At 39.5% G+C, this 18498-nt stretch overlaps 1 protein-coding gene across 1 annotated transcript in view; it reads left to right on the plus strand.

Annotated features, from left to right (window-relative positions):
- The window catches only part of cpe (carboxypeptidase E), a 38284-nt gene that overhangs the window by 15497 nt on the left and 4289 nt on the right, over positions 1-18498 (plus strand). Inside the window, exons 2-5 of the mRNA XM_059002648.1 lie at positions 12367-12563; positions 13964-14131; positions 15230-15347; positions 16014-16196. Of these exons, the coding sequence (XP_058858631.1) occupies positions 12367-12563; positions 13964-14131; positions 15230-15347; positions 16014-16196 (666 nt within the window). The remainder of the gene's footprint in view (positions 1-12366; positions 12564-13963; positions 14132-15229; positions 15348-16013; positions 16197-18498) is intronic.

The raw sequence follows: 18498 nt of genomic DNA on the forward strand, positions 1-18498 counted from the left end.
TCCCCAGGAGCGAGTTTGAGAAGCCCTGTTCCAGAATGAATACTGACCATTCAGATTGCCTGGCGGGGCCTGTTCTGTATCAAACTAGGTTTAATGAACCTTCGCAAATATGTTCAGGAAGTAAACCATTTAAATCACCCTTGACTGGTTCATTTACTTTGGAAGAGGCTTAAAATATGTGAAAACAAGAACAGCTTAGTCTATCTAAAGCAGGGGTGTCCAATCCCTGTCCTGGAGGGCCGGTGTCCTCCTGGTTTTTGTTCTAACTGTACCCTAAATTAATTATTTGGGCCAATTAAGCTTCTAATAAGCACTTAATAGGTCCAATTAAGTAATTTAGGGTACAGTTGGAACAAAAACCAGGAGGGACACCAGCCCTCCGGGACCAGGATTGAACTCCCCTGGCATAATTTGTGCTGGTGGGTGGGAGCTTTATGGCAAGAAAAAGCCATGCTGTGCATGGTCATTATCTAAACATTTGGGACACTGACGAAACCATCATCCATAGCTCCAGGAATCAAAGAGATTTTTTTCTTAAACAAAGCAGACATTACATTTGGGAGCACAGTGATTCTGCTGTCCCATATTTTAGCACAGCTAAAGATAAAGAATGAAATGTGATGAAAAGTTCATGAAATACCTTTTTGAGGTTTTAAATACATACATACATGAATACATAATGGGATGCTGCAATTTCACCTACCAGGTATCAGTCTTTTTTTTCTTAGATTTAAAAATACAAATCTTCTCAGTAACCTCTAAGGTCAGACGGCCGCTTCAGATCTGAGCTAAAAATAAATTACTGTCTGCCGTACCACTGCCGGATTGAGAGTTCTAGGAATTGTATTTACATAAATACATCTTCCGAATGTGATTGCACTCTTAAGTACTGTACCAGCTGGAGAATAATGCCTTCATTTGCACAGAATTGTTATTTTTCATGGGCTAAAATATGTTGCAGTAATTTAATAATGGCTTGAAAACCCAGATTTTTTATACGATTCCAAGAATTTATACAGACCCACAGACTTCATGGATTATTACTGTTACTGTTCTACACAAACATTTTTAAAGCTAAATACTGTAGTTAATGATGGTAGGGATGCTCTCGGTCCTGTAATACAATTATTTAATCCTCCCTGTGTGAATTCACATTTATTTATGTCTGCATTTGGCTGTGTTGCCATTCAGGATGCTTTTTGAATATTAAATGAATTATTAAATAAATCAAGAACAACTCTTAAATTAGTTCAGTAAATACGCCTTTAAAAAGGCCTGTGTAATTTTGACTTTGATAGATTAACAACTAACAGCATGCTATTTCAGCTTGTGAACGCTGATTCAATTGGCCATGAAAGTACATTTTCCAAACAGGTGCCTGCTGAGGCTATTGCCCACCTCTTTATTGTTTACAGCTGTCATAACTGTGATATATTTCCTCTCACCTCTGTACCTGTATTTGATTATATGCTCAAAAGGACTCCCAGTCTAGCTCCATCAGCTGACTGCCACAACATTCAGACACACTGAAATGATGAATTTCCTGCTGGCTAGACTGGGAGGTTGTTTAACATAACATCTGCAGAAGAAGTTGATTAGATTTATTAAGTACAAAGTGGGGGCGTGAATATGCCGTCTGCGCTGTTCATTTAATTTCCAATCTCTGTATTGTGAGATGTAAGCCGTTTTTAGACTAGAAAGACGTAATGTTTTGAGGTTTTTTAGGTCAACCGTAGACACCAACATAGACACCAAACTTAAAACCAATAAAACTAAAGATTCTATATTAGTTTCTGTTGTAATCTAACATTTTTATGAAACCATTTGCATATCATATCTTACAAGCCAAAGCAACTGCAGCACAATATTATATACTGTAATATACTACTACTGTTGTGTATTTGAATTCTGGTATTATTATTATTATTATTATTATTATTATTATTATTATTATTATTATTATTATTAATAATAATAAACTATGTAACACAATTTTTGTTCCTGGGTAGTAAGTGTTATTTCCTAATTGCTTATGCCTCAAAAGTATAGAAAGTGGCTATTATTCCCCACAAACTTTGCTTTTGTGACCAGGACAGTGATATTTTGAAATTTACCTATTTCCAGTGAGAAAACGGGCGAATTTGTGTCTTTTCGTTCACATAAAGTCAGAAAAAAACAACATATGAATCCAAATTAACATGTATTTATACTAAAGTAATACAAAAATGACTACAAAAGATTTAGAAGTGAGTAGTTTTTCGAGATTTACAATTATACTGTAAATCACTTTCACGTATCAGCCCCCAAATGTAGTCTCCCATCATGTTTTCGTTATACTGTCCTTCATTGACAGCTCATCTAGGAGCCTCAAAGCTGTGCTGCTCCATAATGGTAACTCTTCCCCTGGCTCACTCGGTGCACCTCAAAGAGGATTACAACAGCATCAAGACCTTGCTGGACGCCTTGAAGTATGATGAGTACGGCTGAGACCCCCGGAAGGTGCTGATGCCACCACTGCACATCAAATTGGGCCTTATGAAACAATTTGTCAGAGCTCTAGATAAGGAGTCGGCAGCCTTCAAGTACCTTCAAGACTTCTTCCCTAAGCTGTCTGAGGCAAAGGTCAAAGCCGGTGTCTTCGTCGGACCACAGATAAAGAAGATCCTGGAGTGCAATGAATTCCCCAAGAAGCTCACTAGTAAGGAGAAAGCGGCTTGGAACAGCTTTGTCGCAGTGGTTCGGGGCTTCCTGGGCAATCACAAGGCCTAAAACTATGTGGAGCTGGTTGAGACTCTGGTGAAGAACTACGGCACAATGGGCTGTAGGATGTCCATATCCTTGATGCTCATCTTGATAAATTCAAGGAGAACATGGGAGCGTACTCAGAGGAGCAAGGCGAGCCCTTCCACCAGGATATACTGGACTTTGAACGCCGCTACCAAGGACAGTATAACGAGAACATGATGGGAGACTACATTTGGGGGCTGATTCGTGAAAGTGATTTACAGTATAATCGTAAATCTCGAAAAACTACTCACTTCTAAATCTTTTGTAGTCATTTTTGTATTACTTTAGTATAAATACATGTTAATTTGGATTCATATGTTGTTTTTTTCTGACTTTATGTGAACGAAAAGACACAAATTTGTCCGTTTTCTCATTGGAAATAGGTAAATTTCAAAATATCACTATCCTGGTCACAAAAGCAAAGTTTGTGGGGAATAATAGCCATTTTCTATACTTTTGAGGCATAAGTAATTAGGAAATAACACTTACTACCCAGGAACCAAAAAAAAAAAAAAATTGTTACACAGTGTTATTATTATTATTATTATTATTATTATTATTATTATTATTATTATTATTATTATGTTGTATTTATTAACAGACACCCTAATCCAGGGAGACTTAGTTACAAAATATCACAGTAAAAATTTCACATTATGATTTCCATTACACGAGAGTAGATGTTAAAACTTCATGCTGATTTGAACTCGGCTCTCGCCAAGATAAGCACCAACTAAGACGTAGCTTTACAGTGAACTAATGTGATCCATATGCGTCTCCATCCATTTACGTTTCCTTCCATATGATGATGTAGATATCCTTCTGTCTGGTGTTAATGGCTGAAGTGTAATGCTGGCTCCAGGGATCAGCTTATTTTGCCTCCCTGGCGCATCAGCACACACAACGGCTGCGATGCTGGCTCCGGGGATCAACCAAAGTGCGGCCTCCCCAGCGCATCAGCGTGACAACCGTCTGGATTGAGCTAAGTAGGGTACATCTCTGGGGTTTTCAAGTGGGCACCTTCCATCCTCAGTGTTTCGTCGACTAGCCCACGACACCTCAAGAGGGCTCGACGGTGATTCTGGCGTCCCAGCATCACCCCCCTCCGTCCCCCACTCAACTCAGCCCAGCTTACTTACCTGTCCCCAGCCAGAATTTTTCCGTCTCAACCACAGCCAGTTGCTGCTCCTCTCTGCTGCTTCAGATAAGTTCTTCACTGTGCGACGCAACTCTTGGCCACTGAATCCGACGTCTCTGAGAAACCGGGTTGTAGAGTGTGCCACAAATCCTCGACAACCCACTTCCACTGGGTAAACCCGAACTCTCCATCCTCGCTGTTCCGCTTCAGTGGCTAGTTGAGCATACCGCAGTTTCTTCCTCTCATACGCCTCATCTACAGCGTCCTCCCATGGCACTGTTAACTCTACCAGGTGAACAAGGCGTGCTGATCCAGACCACAAGACAATATCTGGTCGAAGGTTAGTGGTGGCAATCTCAGGTGGAAAAATAAGCCGTTGACCAACATCTGCCAGCATTTTCCAGTCTCTAGCAGCTTCCAGTTGTCCTGGGCGAGGATTGGTTTTAACACCTTTTCTTGGTGGTTGCTCTCCTGGGCGGAGGAATGTTGTCTTTTGTGTGTAATGTTTTGATGGAACAGGTGGCAACTTATTGGTCATGTTACGCTTGTCTTCCAATGCTAAGGCCAAACATCGCAGCACCTGGTCATGGCGCCAAGTAAACCGTCCTTGGCTAAGAGCCACCTTACATCCTGTCAAAATGTGCCTTAATGTTGCAGGTGATGAACACAAAGGACATGAGGGATCCTCTCCTACCCAGAGATTTAGGTTCTGTGGTGATGGGAGAACATCATATGTTGACCTGATGAGGAAACTGATCCTGCTCTGTTCCATTGACCATAGGTCTTGCCAGCCAATCTTGCGTTGTTCCACACTCTCCCATCTCATCCATTCTCCCTGTTTGGCCTGGGAAATGGCCTTTATACACCTCTCCTCCTGCTTTTGCACCTCGTTGACTACCAGCTTCCTTCCTTCTTTGAGCTGGGGCCGCCTTGTGCCATGTAGGAGGAGTTGAACTGAAACCAAGACCCCCTCTTCCATGCTGAACTTGCCCCATGATATCACCAATTCGAAGGGCAGCCTTTGCATCTTCCACAGCTTTCTTTGCCGCCCACTTTCTTCCAGTTTTCAACACAGGTGCTGCCTCCCTTACGCATTTATCACGTGACTCTACTAATGTCATTTCCAGTCTGACCTTGGCGCACTTAAACTCCTCGGTTAGAGCAGAGACTGGTAGCTGCAGTATTCCTTTACCATAAAGTCCCACTCTGCTGAGGCAGCGTGGAACTCCCAACCATTTCCTGATGTATGAACTGATTAAAGCTTCCAGCTTCTCTACTGTTGTCAAAGAAACCTTGTACACAGTCAGTGGCCACAGCAACCTCGGCAGTAGACCAAACTGAAAGCACCAGAGTTTTAGTTTACCTGGTAGAGCGCAGCTGTCTATGCTCTTCAACCCTTCCACTGCTTGTTGTCTAACTTCTCCCACACGAACTGTGTCCTTTAGGTCCCCGTCGTACCATCTCCCAAGACTCTTCACTGGCTTCTCAGACACTGTTGGTATTGCCTCACCATTAATGAAGAATGTTTTATCTACTACTTTGCCTTTAATTATAGAGATGCTCCTTGATTTAGTGGGCTTGAATTGCATTCGTGCCCATTCAATGTTATTGGTTAATTTGCCCAAAAATCGATTAGTGCAGGCTACTGTTGTAGTCATGGTTGTCATGTCATCCATGTATGCTCGAATTGGTGGTAGTCGCATTCCAGAAGCCAAGCGCTCTCCTCCCACTACTCATTTTGATGACCTAATAATTACTTCCATTGCCATGGTAAAAGCCAGTGGAGAAATGGTGCATCCTGCCATTATTCCAACTTCTAGGCATTGCCATGTAGTGATGAATTCTGAAGTTGAAAAACTAAATTGCAAATCTCCAAGGTAGGCTTTCATTAAATTTGTTATTGTCATTGGTACACTGAAAAAATCAAATGCTGCCCAAAGAAGTTCATGTGGCACTGAACCATATGCATTAGCCAAATCCAGGAATGTCACATGGAGCTCCTTCCTCTCCTTTTTAGCTGATTGAATTTGTTGCCAGATCACATTGATGTGTTCTAAGCAACCTGGGAAACCTGGAATGCCCGCTTTTTGTATTGAAGTGTCAATGAAGCAGTTCTTTAATAGGTAAGCTGACAATCTCTGAGCAATAATGCTGAAGAAAATCTTGCCTTCTACGTTTAATAGGGAAATGGGACGAAACTGACTGATGCTTGTAGACTCTTTTTCTTTAGGTATAAAGACTCCACCTGCTCGGCGCCATGCTCTTGGTACAACCTGTTTTTCCCATGCCACTTTCATCAATTTCCACAGAATTCGTAGAACTCCTGAAGCACTCTTGTACACTCTGTACGGAACTCCATTAGGCCCTGGAGATGATGAAGCCCTTGCTTTATTCACAGCTTGCTCTATTTCTTTCCACTTAGGTGCACAGTCCTCCATTTGGTATTCTGGTGGATTGATAGGTGGGATGTCTGACGGAATTGACATAGGCTCCTGCCTTTTTGAATCTGTATGTGTTTCCTCCAAATATCTCTCCAGCTCAACCTTAGATGCTTTTAGTGTGCCATTCTTCTCACTGGTGAATAACTTCTTTACAAATTTGAATGGGTCTTTATAAAAGTTAGCTCTCGCACGCTCCTTCTTTTTGTAGCGTTTCCGTAGGCGCTCAGCTCTGTGCAATGTTGCAAGCTTATCTTTTATGACCCTTTGTAAGAGATTGAGTCCCTCCTTCTGACTTTGTTCTGCTCTTCTCCATTGGTTCCTCAGCTGTCTCCTTTCTCTAACTAAGCGTTCAATCCCCTGCTGCCGTCTAGACTTTCCAGGAATAGTTTGTACTTTTTCCTTCCTTTTTTCAACTCCAAACCTCTCACTTCCATATGCGTAGATGATGTCCCCAAATTTATCCAGCTTCTTTTCAACTGTTCCACTTAATCTTTCCAATGCAACGCAGAGATCTGTGTTTACTGTGTCCCATGCAGTTTTCTCACAAGCTCTTGGCCATTTAACTCCAGGCTTGTGCCCGTTGAGGTTCTTTTCTCTCTTATGCTGGTTTGTCTGACCGGGTTCACAAGGATCATTAGGTTCATCACTAACTGTGTCCATGCAAGTCCTCCTCACATCTATGACAGGGGTGCTGATATCCTGCGAACTGTGGTTTGCTTCCTGTCGCTGGATTTCATTCGACTGACTTGACTGACTTCGTAAGAAGTACTGATCAATGCGAGGCCCTTGTCCCTTCTCCCTCAAGCATTTCATTCTCCCTTGATGAATCTTCAAACCCCTGACTGTTGTCGCCTTGCTCCAGCCGCAGACACAAACCTGGAATATCTCATAACAGAAAATCACATTACAGATAAGGGCAGTTATAAAGTACAGTCGACCCTCTTTATACCACCAGGTAAGGGCCATGGGCAAAAACTGGCAATAAGCGAGGGTGGCGTTATAGTGAGGGTCAATAAAAAAAATTACACACACACAACCTTCTATGTTTGCAATAAATCCAAACGTTTTATTTTTTTAGTTATACAATTACAGTATCTCCAGGCCATTTTAATAAAACATTAGTCTTTTTTAAAACTACAGTACTAGTTCTTAACACAACAGTAAGTTTACTAGTGACGTTTGATCATCTTTTCCCATCTGGTTACAGTTTATACTTAAAAAAAAAATACAAATAAAAAATCAACATTCATTTAGTGTCAAATCACCCAAACAACAATTCCATAAAAACAAAAGCATACGATTTTTTTTTTATATATATACTTTCTATACTATACGTTTGTGGCACAACTTTTTTTTAACATTTACTCTGGTTTATAAAAGTCACTTATTTTAGACTGCGTCAAGCCTTTTTCAGGTTAAACAAATCGACCTGTTCCATCAAGGTAAGCCATTTGTTTTTATCCATTATAATGTCTCCAATTGTCCTTCGATTAACAGTATATGCCTCACATAGGAGAGAAAACATTTGCGATGTCTTGCTGACTTGCTTTCTGATTTTCAGATGCACACATGCAGATTTTTTTCTTTTGTGTTGGTTAAATTTAAAATGTAGGGTCGACTCTAAATGTAAATGTAGGGTCGACTAGCCATTTTGTACTTTCTGTTTTGCTTTAGGAGCAGGAATATTGGACACAAAGGTATGAACAGTTAAGAATTAATTAGGAAAGCGAGTCAAAAGTTAACTGCATAACGTTGTTGTTTTAATTGGCCATGATTATTTCGCTGGTGCTACAATGGGGGAAACTACAATGCTTATATTTACGTTTGCTTGGCTTGGGAAGTTCGCAGGTGGTGGACAGCGGAGTGGCGATATAACAGGTACAAATAGCACTGTTTTTATATTGGTGACATTTATTCAGAGAGAATAGCTGGCGGTATGGGAGGGTGGCATTATGAAGGGGGGCAGTATAACCCCGGACAACTGTACAGTAAAATCAGCAGAAAATAAGATCAAATTCAAATAAGAGCAAAGTAAGGAATACAGTAAATATTTACATTTAAGAGCGAATTCGATTAAGAGCAGTTAACTTATGGTAAAAATATTTGCTTATAAATGTAATGTCCATTAAGAGCACGTAGTTAGTACGATAAGTGAATTCTGTTGTGTACTATAGTTTGTGAATTCTGTTGTGTACTTTACTTTGTCAGAGTTTTGCTTTGAGAATTAATTTTGCTTCAAGTTGAAAGGAGTTTAATCACCTTTGGATAAGACTGATATCTGTGATAGCAAATACATGACATGTGGTTCAGTTCATTGCTTCTATTATTGAATTCCAGTCAGAGCACAGGGATTTATAGTATGGGGGTAGATACTTTGAGACAAGGATCTGAGACAGCACCTTAGAAACTGTGGCAGTGAAGAATCAGGTATAATTTCACTGTCTCTATTGGTTTTAGACATAATGCAGGGAATTGTACAATACTAGCATTTTCATCTTTTCAGGATAAAATATGATATGTGGGAGAGAATATAATCTATGATGGCCAAAATCCTGTGTTAATCATGTAATACTAATTATATTACTGCTGACTGGATGGTAAGGTCTGTCTACTACAGTCTGACTACTGTAAAGTCAGCTTTTTCTAGGAGCTGTTACACTAAAAAAGCAAGACTGTAAATATGAATTTACAAAATGAATGTCTCCAACTCCAAATATATTTTGGCTCACAAAACACTATTTATACTATTTATTTGTTTATTTAGCAGACACCTTTAGCCAAGGTGACTTACAGAGACCAGGGTGTGTGAACTATGCATCAGCTGCAAAGTCACTTACAATTAAGTCTCACCTGAAAGACAGCGCACAAGGAGGTTAAGTGACTTGCTCAGGGCACAGTGGCTGAGATGGGATTTGAACTGGGGACCTTCTGGTTACAAGCCCTTTTCTTTAACCACTGGACCACACAGCCTCCTATTTATGTATATGTGTGCATTGTTTTCACCACTCAGGTGTTTTATTTTTGTATTTTAAAATATATTGTGATAATCCAGTCTTCATGGTCAAATTAAAAAAATCACATTTTTTATATATTTTTCTTTCTTTGCTTATTTGTGCGACAGCGTGTCTGCTGGGTTCCACATTATTTTAATAATCTGTACTGTGGTGGATCTTAATCTCACTGCACTAAAATATGTCTTATTTTTATTTTATATAATGATGTTAATAAATGGGTCAATACATAACCCCAGTGGGAAAACCCCAGCTGGATTAATATAGTTTTAAAGCTGTGATGTTTAGATCAGCCACTGTTTAGATCTATTAAAAAGATCCTGCCGCTTTCTTTATTTGGAGTGTCTTTCGTACATTGTATATTAGAATATTGTTAAATCCGTTTTTTCACCCAATTAGTTTTACTGATATATGATTGAAAACACATTCTATCCTAACCAGAGTGCACAGTACTGAAATGAATCCACAGCGTTTTAAGGCATGTTGCTCATTGCTGATGATATTTCTTAAATAACCAGTATGTACTGTGTGTATATATATATATATATATATTATTAATTATGTCTCAATCCTAAAAGTCTAAGTGATGCAAAACTTTTGGCCGTAACTGTACTTTAAAGCTTGTGTAGACTGAATGGCTGGTAAATTCTGCTGTAAACTTGATCAAGAAGTACTTGGCATGCAGAGGCCTTTTTTTAATAGCAGTGCCTTAAATAGGAAAAGGTAACAAAAATACTATGAAATATAGTCAGTAAAAACTATATTATACAAAACAGCATTTCAGAAATGTATCACGGAGCTGAGCTGGTTTGGTGATATAATAAAAATATAACCCATTTGTGGCAGGGCAGGAGCCTTGCACATGAAGATGTTTTTTTGTGTCAATGTATATTGTAAATAGTGTGTGTTTATTGGGAGAGTCTGTCTGCTGTGTGTGTCTCGATCCCCTGCCTGTCACTCAACAGCGAATGCACACACCCACGAGCCAGCAGCCTGTCACATATGCTGTCAGAGTGGGATTGGCTGCGTTTCGCCGAGGCAAGGCGGGATATCAGGAGGAAATTGTGATTCCAGGAGGTACGACCCCTGGGGAAAGAGCTGATGCCCCCAACCACTGACATTTTTTTGGGGCGGGACAAGGCCAAGCCCGCAGGTGACGCTCAGCAGCCACCGGAGGCACTGCTGAGGGAGCCAGAGGGGAACCAACGGAGACATGGGTGAAAAGCCACAGAGGGAGGAACTGGAGCCCTGAAAGCCGGAGGGGGAGGAGCTACCATCCTCAAAGGCTAAAGTGTGAGGAGCTACCATCATCAAAGGCTAAAGTAGGAGGGGCTACCATCCTCAAAGGCTAAAGTAGGAGGAGCTACCATCCTCAAAGGCTAAAGTAGGAGGCGCTACCATCCGCAAAGGCCAGAGTAGGAGTGAGTGGCTGCCTGCCTGTCTGAAGAGCCAGAGGAGGAGCTACAGTCCCGAGGGCCAAAGAAGGAGGAGCTGCTGTCTAGCGATGGCCAATTCCAAGGTTTTTGGAGTCGATTCCAGAATCAATTCCTGATCTAGGAATTGATGGAATCGATTCTGATTTCAATTCTGATTCCAACCACCCCCCCAAAAAAACAAACAAACAGTTCTTACAAACTATTTATTTTATTTTAGAATGTATTATTGCTGGATTAATACAGCATGAACAATCCAAGAATTAAGTGATAAAAATGAACTATATACATAAACAGAAGAAATAAAAACTGAAGGTTCTGAATATTTTGTGGTACCTGCATGTTAATCAAATACTTTAGGATACCTACATATTAATATATTGAAATAAATAGCAGTAAAAATATTAAAATAATAACCAGTAAATAATCACAATTCACACAAAAATAACTACTTTATTAATTAATTAAATCATTAAATCCTAGTTAATACTGATGCAAAACACCTCAGCAAAATCTGATTAACTTACTTTTAGCTAAAGACAAGTTCTCTGCATACCCTGTTTGTCTGCCGACAGGCCACTGCTACATAGTAGCCTTGGAAAACAGTATCACATCACAGTTTCTGTCCGTGCATGGTCTCCCCTGTGTCCATAAAAAAACATTTATGTTTGCCGTTAAAAATTATAATTACATTGGTACAGTGTTATTACTTATTAGATATTTGGTGAATTACATATTTTAATTTTAATTTGACCACTCGGAGAGAGACATACCTGCGGGTTTGATTTTAAACATGCAGATTTTTCTGTCGGATGGAAGATTCCAAGGTGTTTCCACATCGGCGATGTTGTTTTGTTGTATGCAATTTCTTTTCTGCAAATGCCACATTTCACCTACTTATGCGTTTCGTCAACAAACGAAAAGTAACGCCACACGGCTGACACAGCTGACATTTTCGAAATTACTGCTGCTGCTGCTGTTCTTGTTGTGGAAATGCACCCTCCCTTGAATCACATGATTCACGTGAGAGTCTCGACGGCGCTTATGATCGCATGCACAGTAGATTCGCAACATTCCGTAACAAGTAACATTTAATCGGGAATCGATTCTTCTGGGATCGACTTCCCATCCCTACTGCTGTCCCTGAGAGCGAGGAAGGAGAGAAGCGATAGGTTTCTATGGCGGAGGAGTCAAGGAGACCAGAACCACCACAGCCACCATTGCTGGTAGCGTCACATGAGGTTCCTGTATATGTAAATAAATCCTATTAGTCTGCGGGGCGTATCAGTTTCGTCCTCTGTCTCTGTCTCCTGCCTGTCAGTCAGCGGCGAATGCACGCACCCATACGTCAGCAGCCTGTTACACCACTGAAAATCAATGAAAAGCAATTAATGTTTGGGATGATGAGGGGATAATAAAGCATCTCTATGGCACTGGACTCAATATTGCCCAATGACTATTATATGAAAGCATATAAAAAATACAGTCAAGTACCCAGAGTATTTTGCTTTTAAGTAATTATAAGTAATATTGTATGTGTTTATTGTCTCTTGCAGGAGAGCCTGAGTTCAAGTACATTGGAAACATGCACGGGAATGAGGCGGTGGGCAGGGAGCTGGTTATTTTCCTGGCACAGTACCTGTGTAATGAGTACCAGAAGGGCAATGAGACCATCATCAACCTGATCCACAGCACACGCATCCACCTCATGCCCTCAATGAACCCAGATGGCTTTGAGAAAGCAGCCTCTCAGGTAATGAGCGTGAAAAGCAGGTTGTTCTATTTACAAAATAAACATAATTCCACACTAGTAGGTAAAGTTGATGTACTGAGCCCCTAGTCAAATGAGTGCCTTCAAGATGCATCTGGTTTGACCCCCCTCACAGAGGGGGATACCTATCCTCTGAAATGACATATCCTCTGAAATGACATCCGTACATCCATCTGTTCCTTCATAACACACTGCTCAACATTTACGTGTGGACATTCCTTAGCAGAAATTTACAAGTATACTTATCTAGCTAATAGTACGGTCTGATTTGTAATTGGTGGTGCTTGGTTATCTTTGGAACATTCTGCTTGCCCAAATTTGCTGAATCTCTGCTTGGGCATGTGTTATGCTATTGTATTTTGTGCTGGCATCTATAAGATGCAGGGGAGCTTGTGTTGAACTTGTGAAGGGTAGTACAGGGCAAAACTTGAATATAGTGCATGAGAAATCTTCAATAAACAGAATTGCAAAACAAACATAAAATCCATCTAAATGCATTTTTTATTTTTGATCAAAACACATTGCTCATAAAAGTATTAATTTTGTATGCCTAAATAAGACTGGTTTATCCAATTGAGCCATCCTAAGCCTTACACTCTGGTAGCATACCTTGAATGCAGCTATACTTTTTATTTTTTTTTATTTTACACTGTACGGCATAGACATAGATAGGGATTAAATACTAACCAAGTTTACTGGTATTTCTGAAGGGCTAAAAATGATCAAGAAGGTGTAATGCCTTTTTTATTTTTTTTCACCAGACCCCTTGCAAAGAGCTATCAGCTGCACTGTGCATAAGTGTGGGTGGTTTTAACATTAATGAATTAAACCTGGTTTAAAGAATATCTAAACAATACTGTTTGATAGTTGCTGTAAACAGACTATCTCCAAGATGAAAAAAAACTACCAGTAAGCATGTTTTAGTTTTGTAATTGAAATCCCTTTTTCTATATCGCCACCTTGTGTTTCAGTTTGGGAATTTCAGTTTTCCACTACAGTAGTAAACCACATAGAGCAGTATATATTTTACAAAATCATTTCTTGATATTAAGATATATTTATAATAACGTAGATAAAATATATACCTTTTAAATAATATCTTAATATGTTACTGTTTTTTTATATTCAACTGACAAAACAAAGATTATATCTTAGATATATTGCAGGTCATTTTTCAAATATTTGAGAAATATACCATCTACCAGCAAGAAGATAGCAATAGTCTGCTCATTTGCTTAAGTTATATTATTTACTAAAACACTGTTGGATCCTATAATACAGTATATAGTTTGCGCTCCATGCTATAAACCTTTTGGCTGGCAATTACTTCAAAAGAATTTCTGATTTCCAATGGATACTTGTCCATTCTCTACTCCATGCAGCCTGGAGACCTCAAGGACTGGTTTGTTGGGCGCAGCAATGCCCAAGGAATAGACCTCAACAGGAACTTCCCTGATCTGGATAGGATCGTCTATATGAATGAAAAGGATGGAGGAGCAAATAATCACCTTATAAAGAACATGAAGAAAGTTGTGGATCAGAACTCCAAGGTAAGATATTCATGCTGTGTATAGTGTTTATATTACATTGAAAAACTGAAGACAAATAGCAATGCACGTTACTGTACATGGAAAATAATGGAACCGTTAAAGCGAATGTTAAGACTCCTGTTATGGATAATGACCACTCTATTTGGAACTTGATTGGTGGAGGTGTATAATATACATGAGCTACCAATAAAATAAGTAACTAGCTTTGGGAATTCTAGCCAGTCTTATTAAATTTAAGAATTATTGGTACCACAGTAGCTCTGTAGTCCTTCGGTTTTAACCAATAAAACTTGATAAGACACCCCTGATACAAAACAAATTACATTGGTGGATAGCCAATAAACACCGGAAAACACTGGAAAAACTGTGGAAATGGTTAATCTATTCATGTTGACTTTACCCTTTTCACATTTAAAAAAATAAGTAAAACCTACTACAAAAATAATAATAAACACATTTCCCAGTGCTGCTGGGCAATGTCCCGCCTTCCTGACCTGTATCTGTCATTAATTTGTTCTGAATACTTTAAACCTGCCCCAACTACTGAGTGACAGCACATTCCTACCTTTCTGTTGGAGACTCCGCTTGCGAGATTTAAAACGAGATTACAATCAGGATGGAGGCTTGTTAGCAGGATTTAAAGCTGTATTACAGTTAAGATATACGGAGGATTTAAAACAAAATTGTAGCGAAATGTACAAAAATGCCTACACACAAAAACCCCAGAAGAATGTGCCCGTGACCATAGGGATTTCATTGTGGAAGACAGCAAAGGAAAGAAGTGTGCAAGTACTGTCGAGTTACTATACATATTTTGACACAAAAAAACCGCTCAAGCATTTTGGAAAGTAACTGAAAACACTAATTTCATACAGTATATAAAAAATGAAAGCCCCCAAAAACCCAGATTTACATAAAACTTGAAAATAACTAAAAATAAGCACCGAAAAATACAATTAATAAAACCTGAAAAACAGAAGCCCTGATTATATAGAAGTATTACATATCAAGGGACAAATGTATTGAGTCTCACAACTACTTTGTAAAATCTTAATTATGGTAAAAAATCTAACTGATGTACTGTACTTTCTCCTGCAGCTTGCCCCAGAGACCAAGGCGATCATCCATTGGATCATGGATATTCCATTCGTCCTCTCGGCTAATTTGCATGGGGGAGATATTGTGGCCAACTATCCATATGATGAGACGCGTAGTGGTGAGTTTAGCTTCAAGGGTCTAAAAGGGTTCCTGAGTGGCTTAGTGATTCGATTACAATTTAGATTACGCTTGTTTAGAACTTTCTGTATACTGGGTGCACTGAGAGTAGCAACCATTCTGTTTAAAAAGTAAGGTGTAGTTTTTTTGCAATAATTATATTGAACTCCAAGAGCTTCTCTGATCTCTCTCTACCAAACTGAAAAGGACCAGCCTTAAGGTGAGCATGATCTCAAGAAGGGATTTGTGTTCTATGCAGTGTATGGTGTATCTGTGTGTGGAACAGTAATCAGACAAATTTAATGCAAATAAACAAGAATATATATTGATACAAAAGTAATTTGTTCAGCTGATATACATTACAGACTGATGCTATATATATTTAAGACTAGAATTGTTTTCTTGTGTTTTTGAAATGTTCAAAAAGTTGTAGCTCTGTTGACAGGAAGGTGATAGGGCACCATGAGAAGCACATTGTTCACACCAATGTATATCATTTAACTGTCAATGTATGATTATGCAACTTGATGAACTACCCTATCTTATTTATTTTCAATAGCCATGTATGTTACTTGGATTAGTGATGTAAACAGGGAGACTGCAGAACAGCTATGAGTGAATTGGTTGCCACCATGCGGAGTAGGAAAGCCCTGCTTTGTTTTGACAGGCTCCACTCATGAATACAGTGCCTGTCCTGATGATGCCACCTTCAAGAGCATAGCCCAGGCCTACTCAAGTCTCAATCCAATCATGTCTGATCCCAACAGACCATCATGCCGCAAGAATGACGATGACAGCAGCTTTGTGGATGGAATTACCAATGGCGGAGCTTGGTACAGTGTCCCTGGAGGTGAGTTAATAAATCAGAACTGCAGGCTGCTATTGCACAGGAAAGATAACTAAGGCTCTGTGTAAATCGCGACTTCACGGGATGCATGGAGATCGTGGAATTAGCCCAATACTGTGATTTTTACAATATTCTTAAGAAATAAAAATAAATTATTTCATAATTATTATTTGTATTTTATAAAAAAAAATATCACTTTAACGAAACTGTTTAGCTCTGTTGTGTGTCTGCATATACTATTCTCCATGCACATAGTGCTGTGAAGTGATTATGTTGTGACTATATGCAATCTAGTCTCTAAAAAGGCTAAAAATGTGTCTGCAGCAGATTACGTAAAGCAGTATCCAGCATGAGTTTTACACAGCGATGGAGGTAAGCTCTTCTGTACGTCCTGCAACGTTACTGTAGATCACTACCGAGAATCGGCTGTTGACAGGCATTTAGATTCAAGTATTCACTAAAAGAGAAAAGGCAGAAATCCAGAGCAGTACTGTGACTGCTTTACTTGCAAAGAAAAAAAAAACGTGACTTCCATGTTCCAAAAGTCCACTGAAAACCGTGAAGCACGAAACACATTACATTTTGACCTGACAGAGGCGTTTGTTTGCGCAAATATCCCTTTTGAAAAATTGGACAACCAAAAGTTACGTAAAAATTCTTCAGACTGAGTGTAGCAAATGGTGGAGTGATTCCATCATCAGCTCAGCTGAGACATGAATACTTACCTAAAGTTTCCGAGTATCACAAGCAGGAGATTATGAAATTGGTAAAACAGTCTGGTTATTTGTCAGTGGTCACTGATGAGTCGACTGATGCCCAAGATCAGTATGGGTTAAACATTGGTACCCCTCCACAAAAAATGAAGAATGCACAATTTTCTCTGAAATAACTTGAAACTGACAAAAGTAATTGGCATCCACCATTGTTTATTCCATATTTAATAGAAATCAGACTTTGCTTTTGATTTTTTATTCAACATAATATTGTAAATAAGAAAACAAATGAAAATGGCATGGACAAAAATGATGGGACCGCTAACCTAATATTTTGTTGCACAACCTTTAGAGGCAATCACTGCAATCAAACGTTTTCTGTAGCTCTCAATGAGACTTCTGCACCTGTTAACAGGTAGTTTGGCCCACTCTTCCTGAGCAAACTGCTCCAGCTGTCTCAGGTTTGATGGGTGCCTTCTCCAGACTGCAAGTTTCAGCTCTTTCCATAGATGTTCGATAGGATTCAGATCAGGACTCATAGAAGGCCACAGAGCTTTCTGACACTGGGCAGTACGTTTTGCTCCATAATGCCTTGATAGTCTTGAGATTTCATTGTGCCCTGCACAGATTCAAGGCACCCTGTGCCAGGCGCAGCAAAGCAGCCCCAAAACATAACCGAGCCTCCTCCATGTTTCACTGTAGGTATGGTGTTCTTTTCTATGAAAGCTTCATTTTGTCGTCTGTGAACATAGAGCTGATGTGACTTGCCAAAAAGCTCCAGTTTTGACTCATCTGTCCAAAGGACATTCTCCCAGAAGGATTGTGGCTTGTCAATATGCATTTTAGCAAATTCCAGTCTGGCTTTTTTATGTTTTTCTTTCAAAAGTGGAGTCCTCCTGGGTCTTCTTCCATGGAGCCCACTTTCGCTCAAAAAGCGACGGATGGTGCGATCAGAAACTGACGTACCTTCACCTTGGAGTTCAACTTGTATCTTTTTGGCAGTTATCTTTGGCAGTTTTTCTACCATTCGCACTATCCTTCTGTTCACTCTGGGGTCGTTTGTCCTCTTGCGGCCATGCCCAGGGAGGTTGGCTACAGTTCCATGGACCTTAAACTTCTTAATAATATTTGCAACTGTTGTCACAGGAACATCAAGCTGCTTGGAGATGGTCTTGTAGCCTTTACCTTTACCATGCTTGTCTATTATTTTCTTTCTGATCTCCTCAGACAACTCTCTCCTTTGCTTTCTCTGGTCCATGTTCAGTGTGGTGCACACAATGATACCAAACAGCACAGTGACTACTTTTCTCCATTTAAATAGGCTGAATGACTGATTACAAGATTGGAGACATGTGTGATACTAATTAAAGAAACTAATTAGTTTGAAATATCACTATAATCCAATTATTTATTTTCTTTTCTAAGGGGTACCAACAAATGTGTCCAGGCCATTTTAGAATATCTTTGTAGAATAAGCAATAATTCATCTCTTTTCACAGCTTCTTTGCTTTATTCTATGACATACCAAAGGCATGCAAGTATACATGATAAAATAGCTTTTAATTTCATCACTTTTCAGGAGGAATGAAGCA

This window comes from Acipenser ruthenus, chromosome 2 (assembly GCF_902713425.1).
Source record: "Acipenser ruthenus chromosome 2, fAciRut3.2 maternal haplotype, whole genome shotgun sequence".
NCBI lineage: Eukaryota > Metazoa > Chordata > Actinopteri > Acipenseriformes > Acipenseridae > Acipenser > Acipenser ruthenus.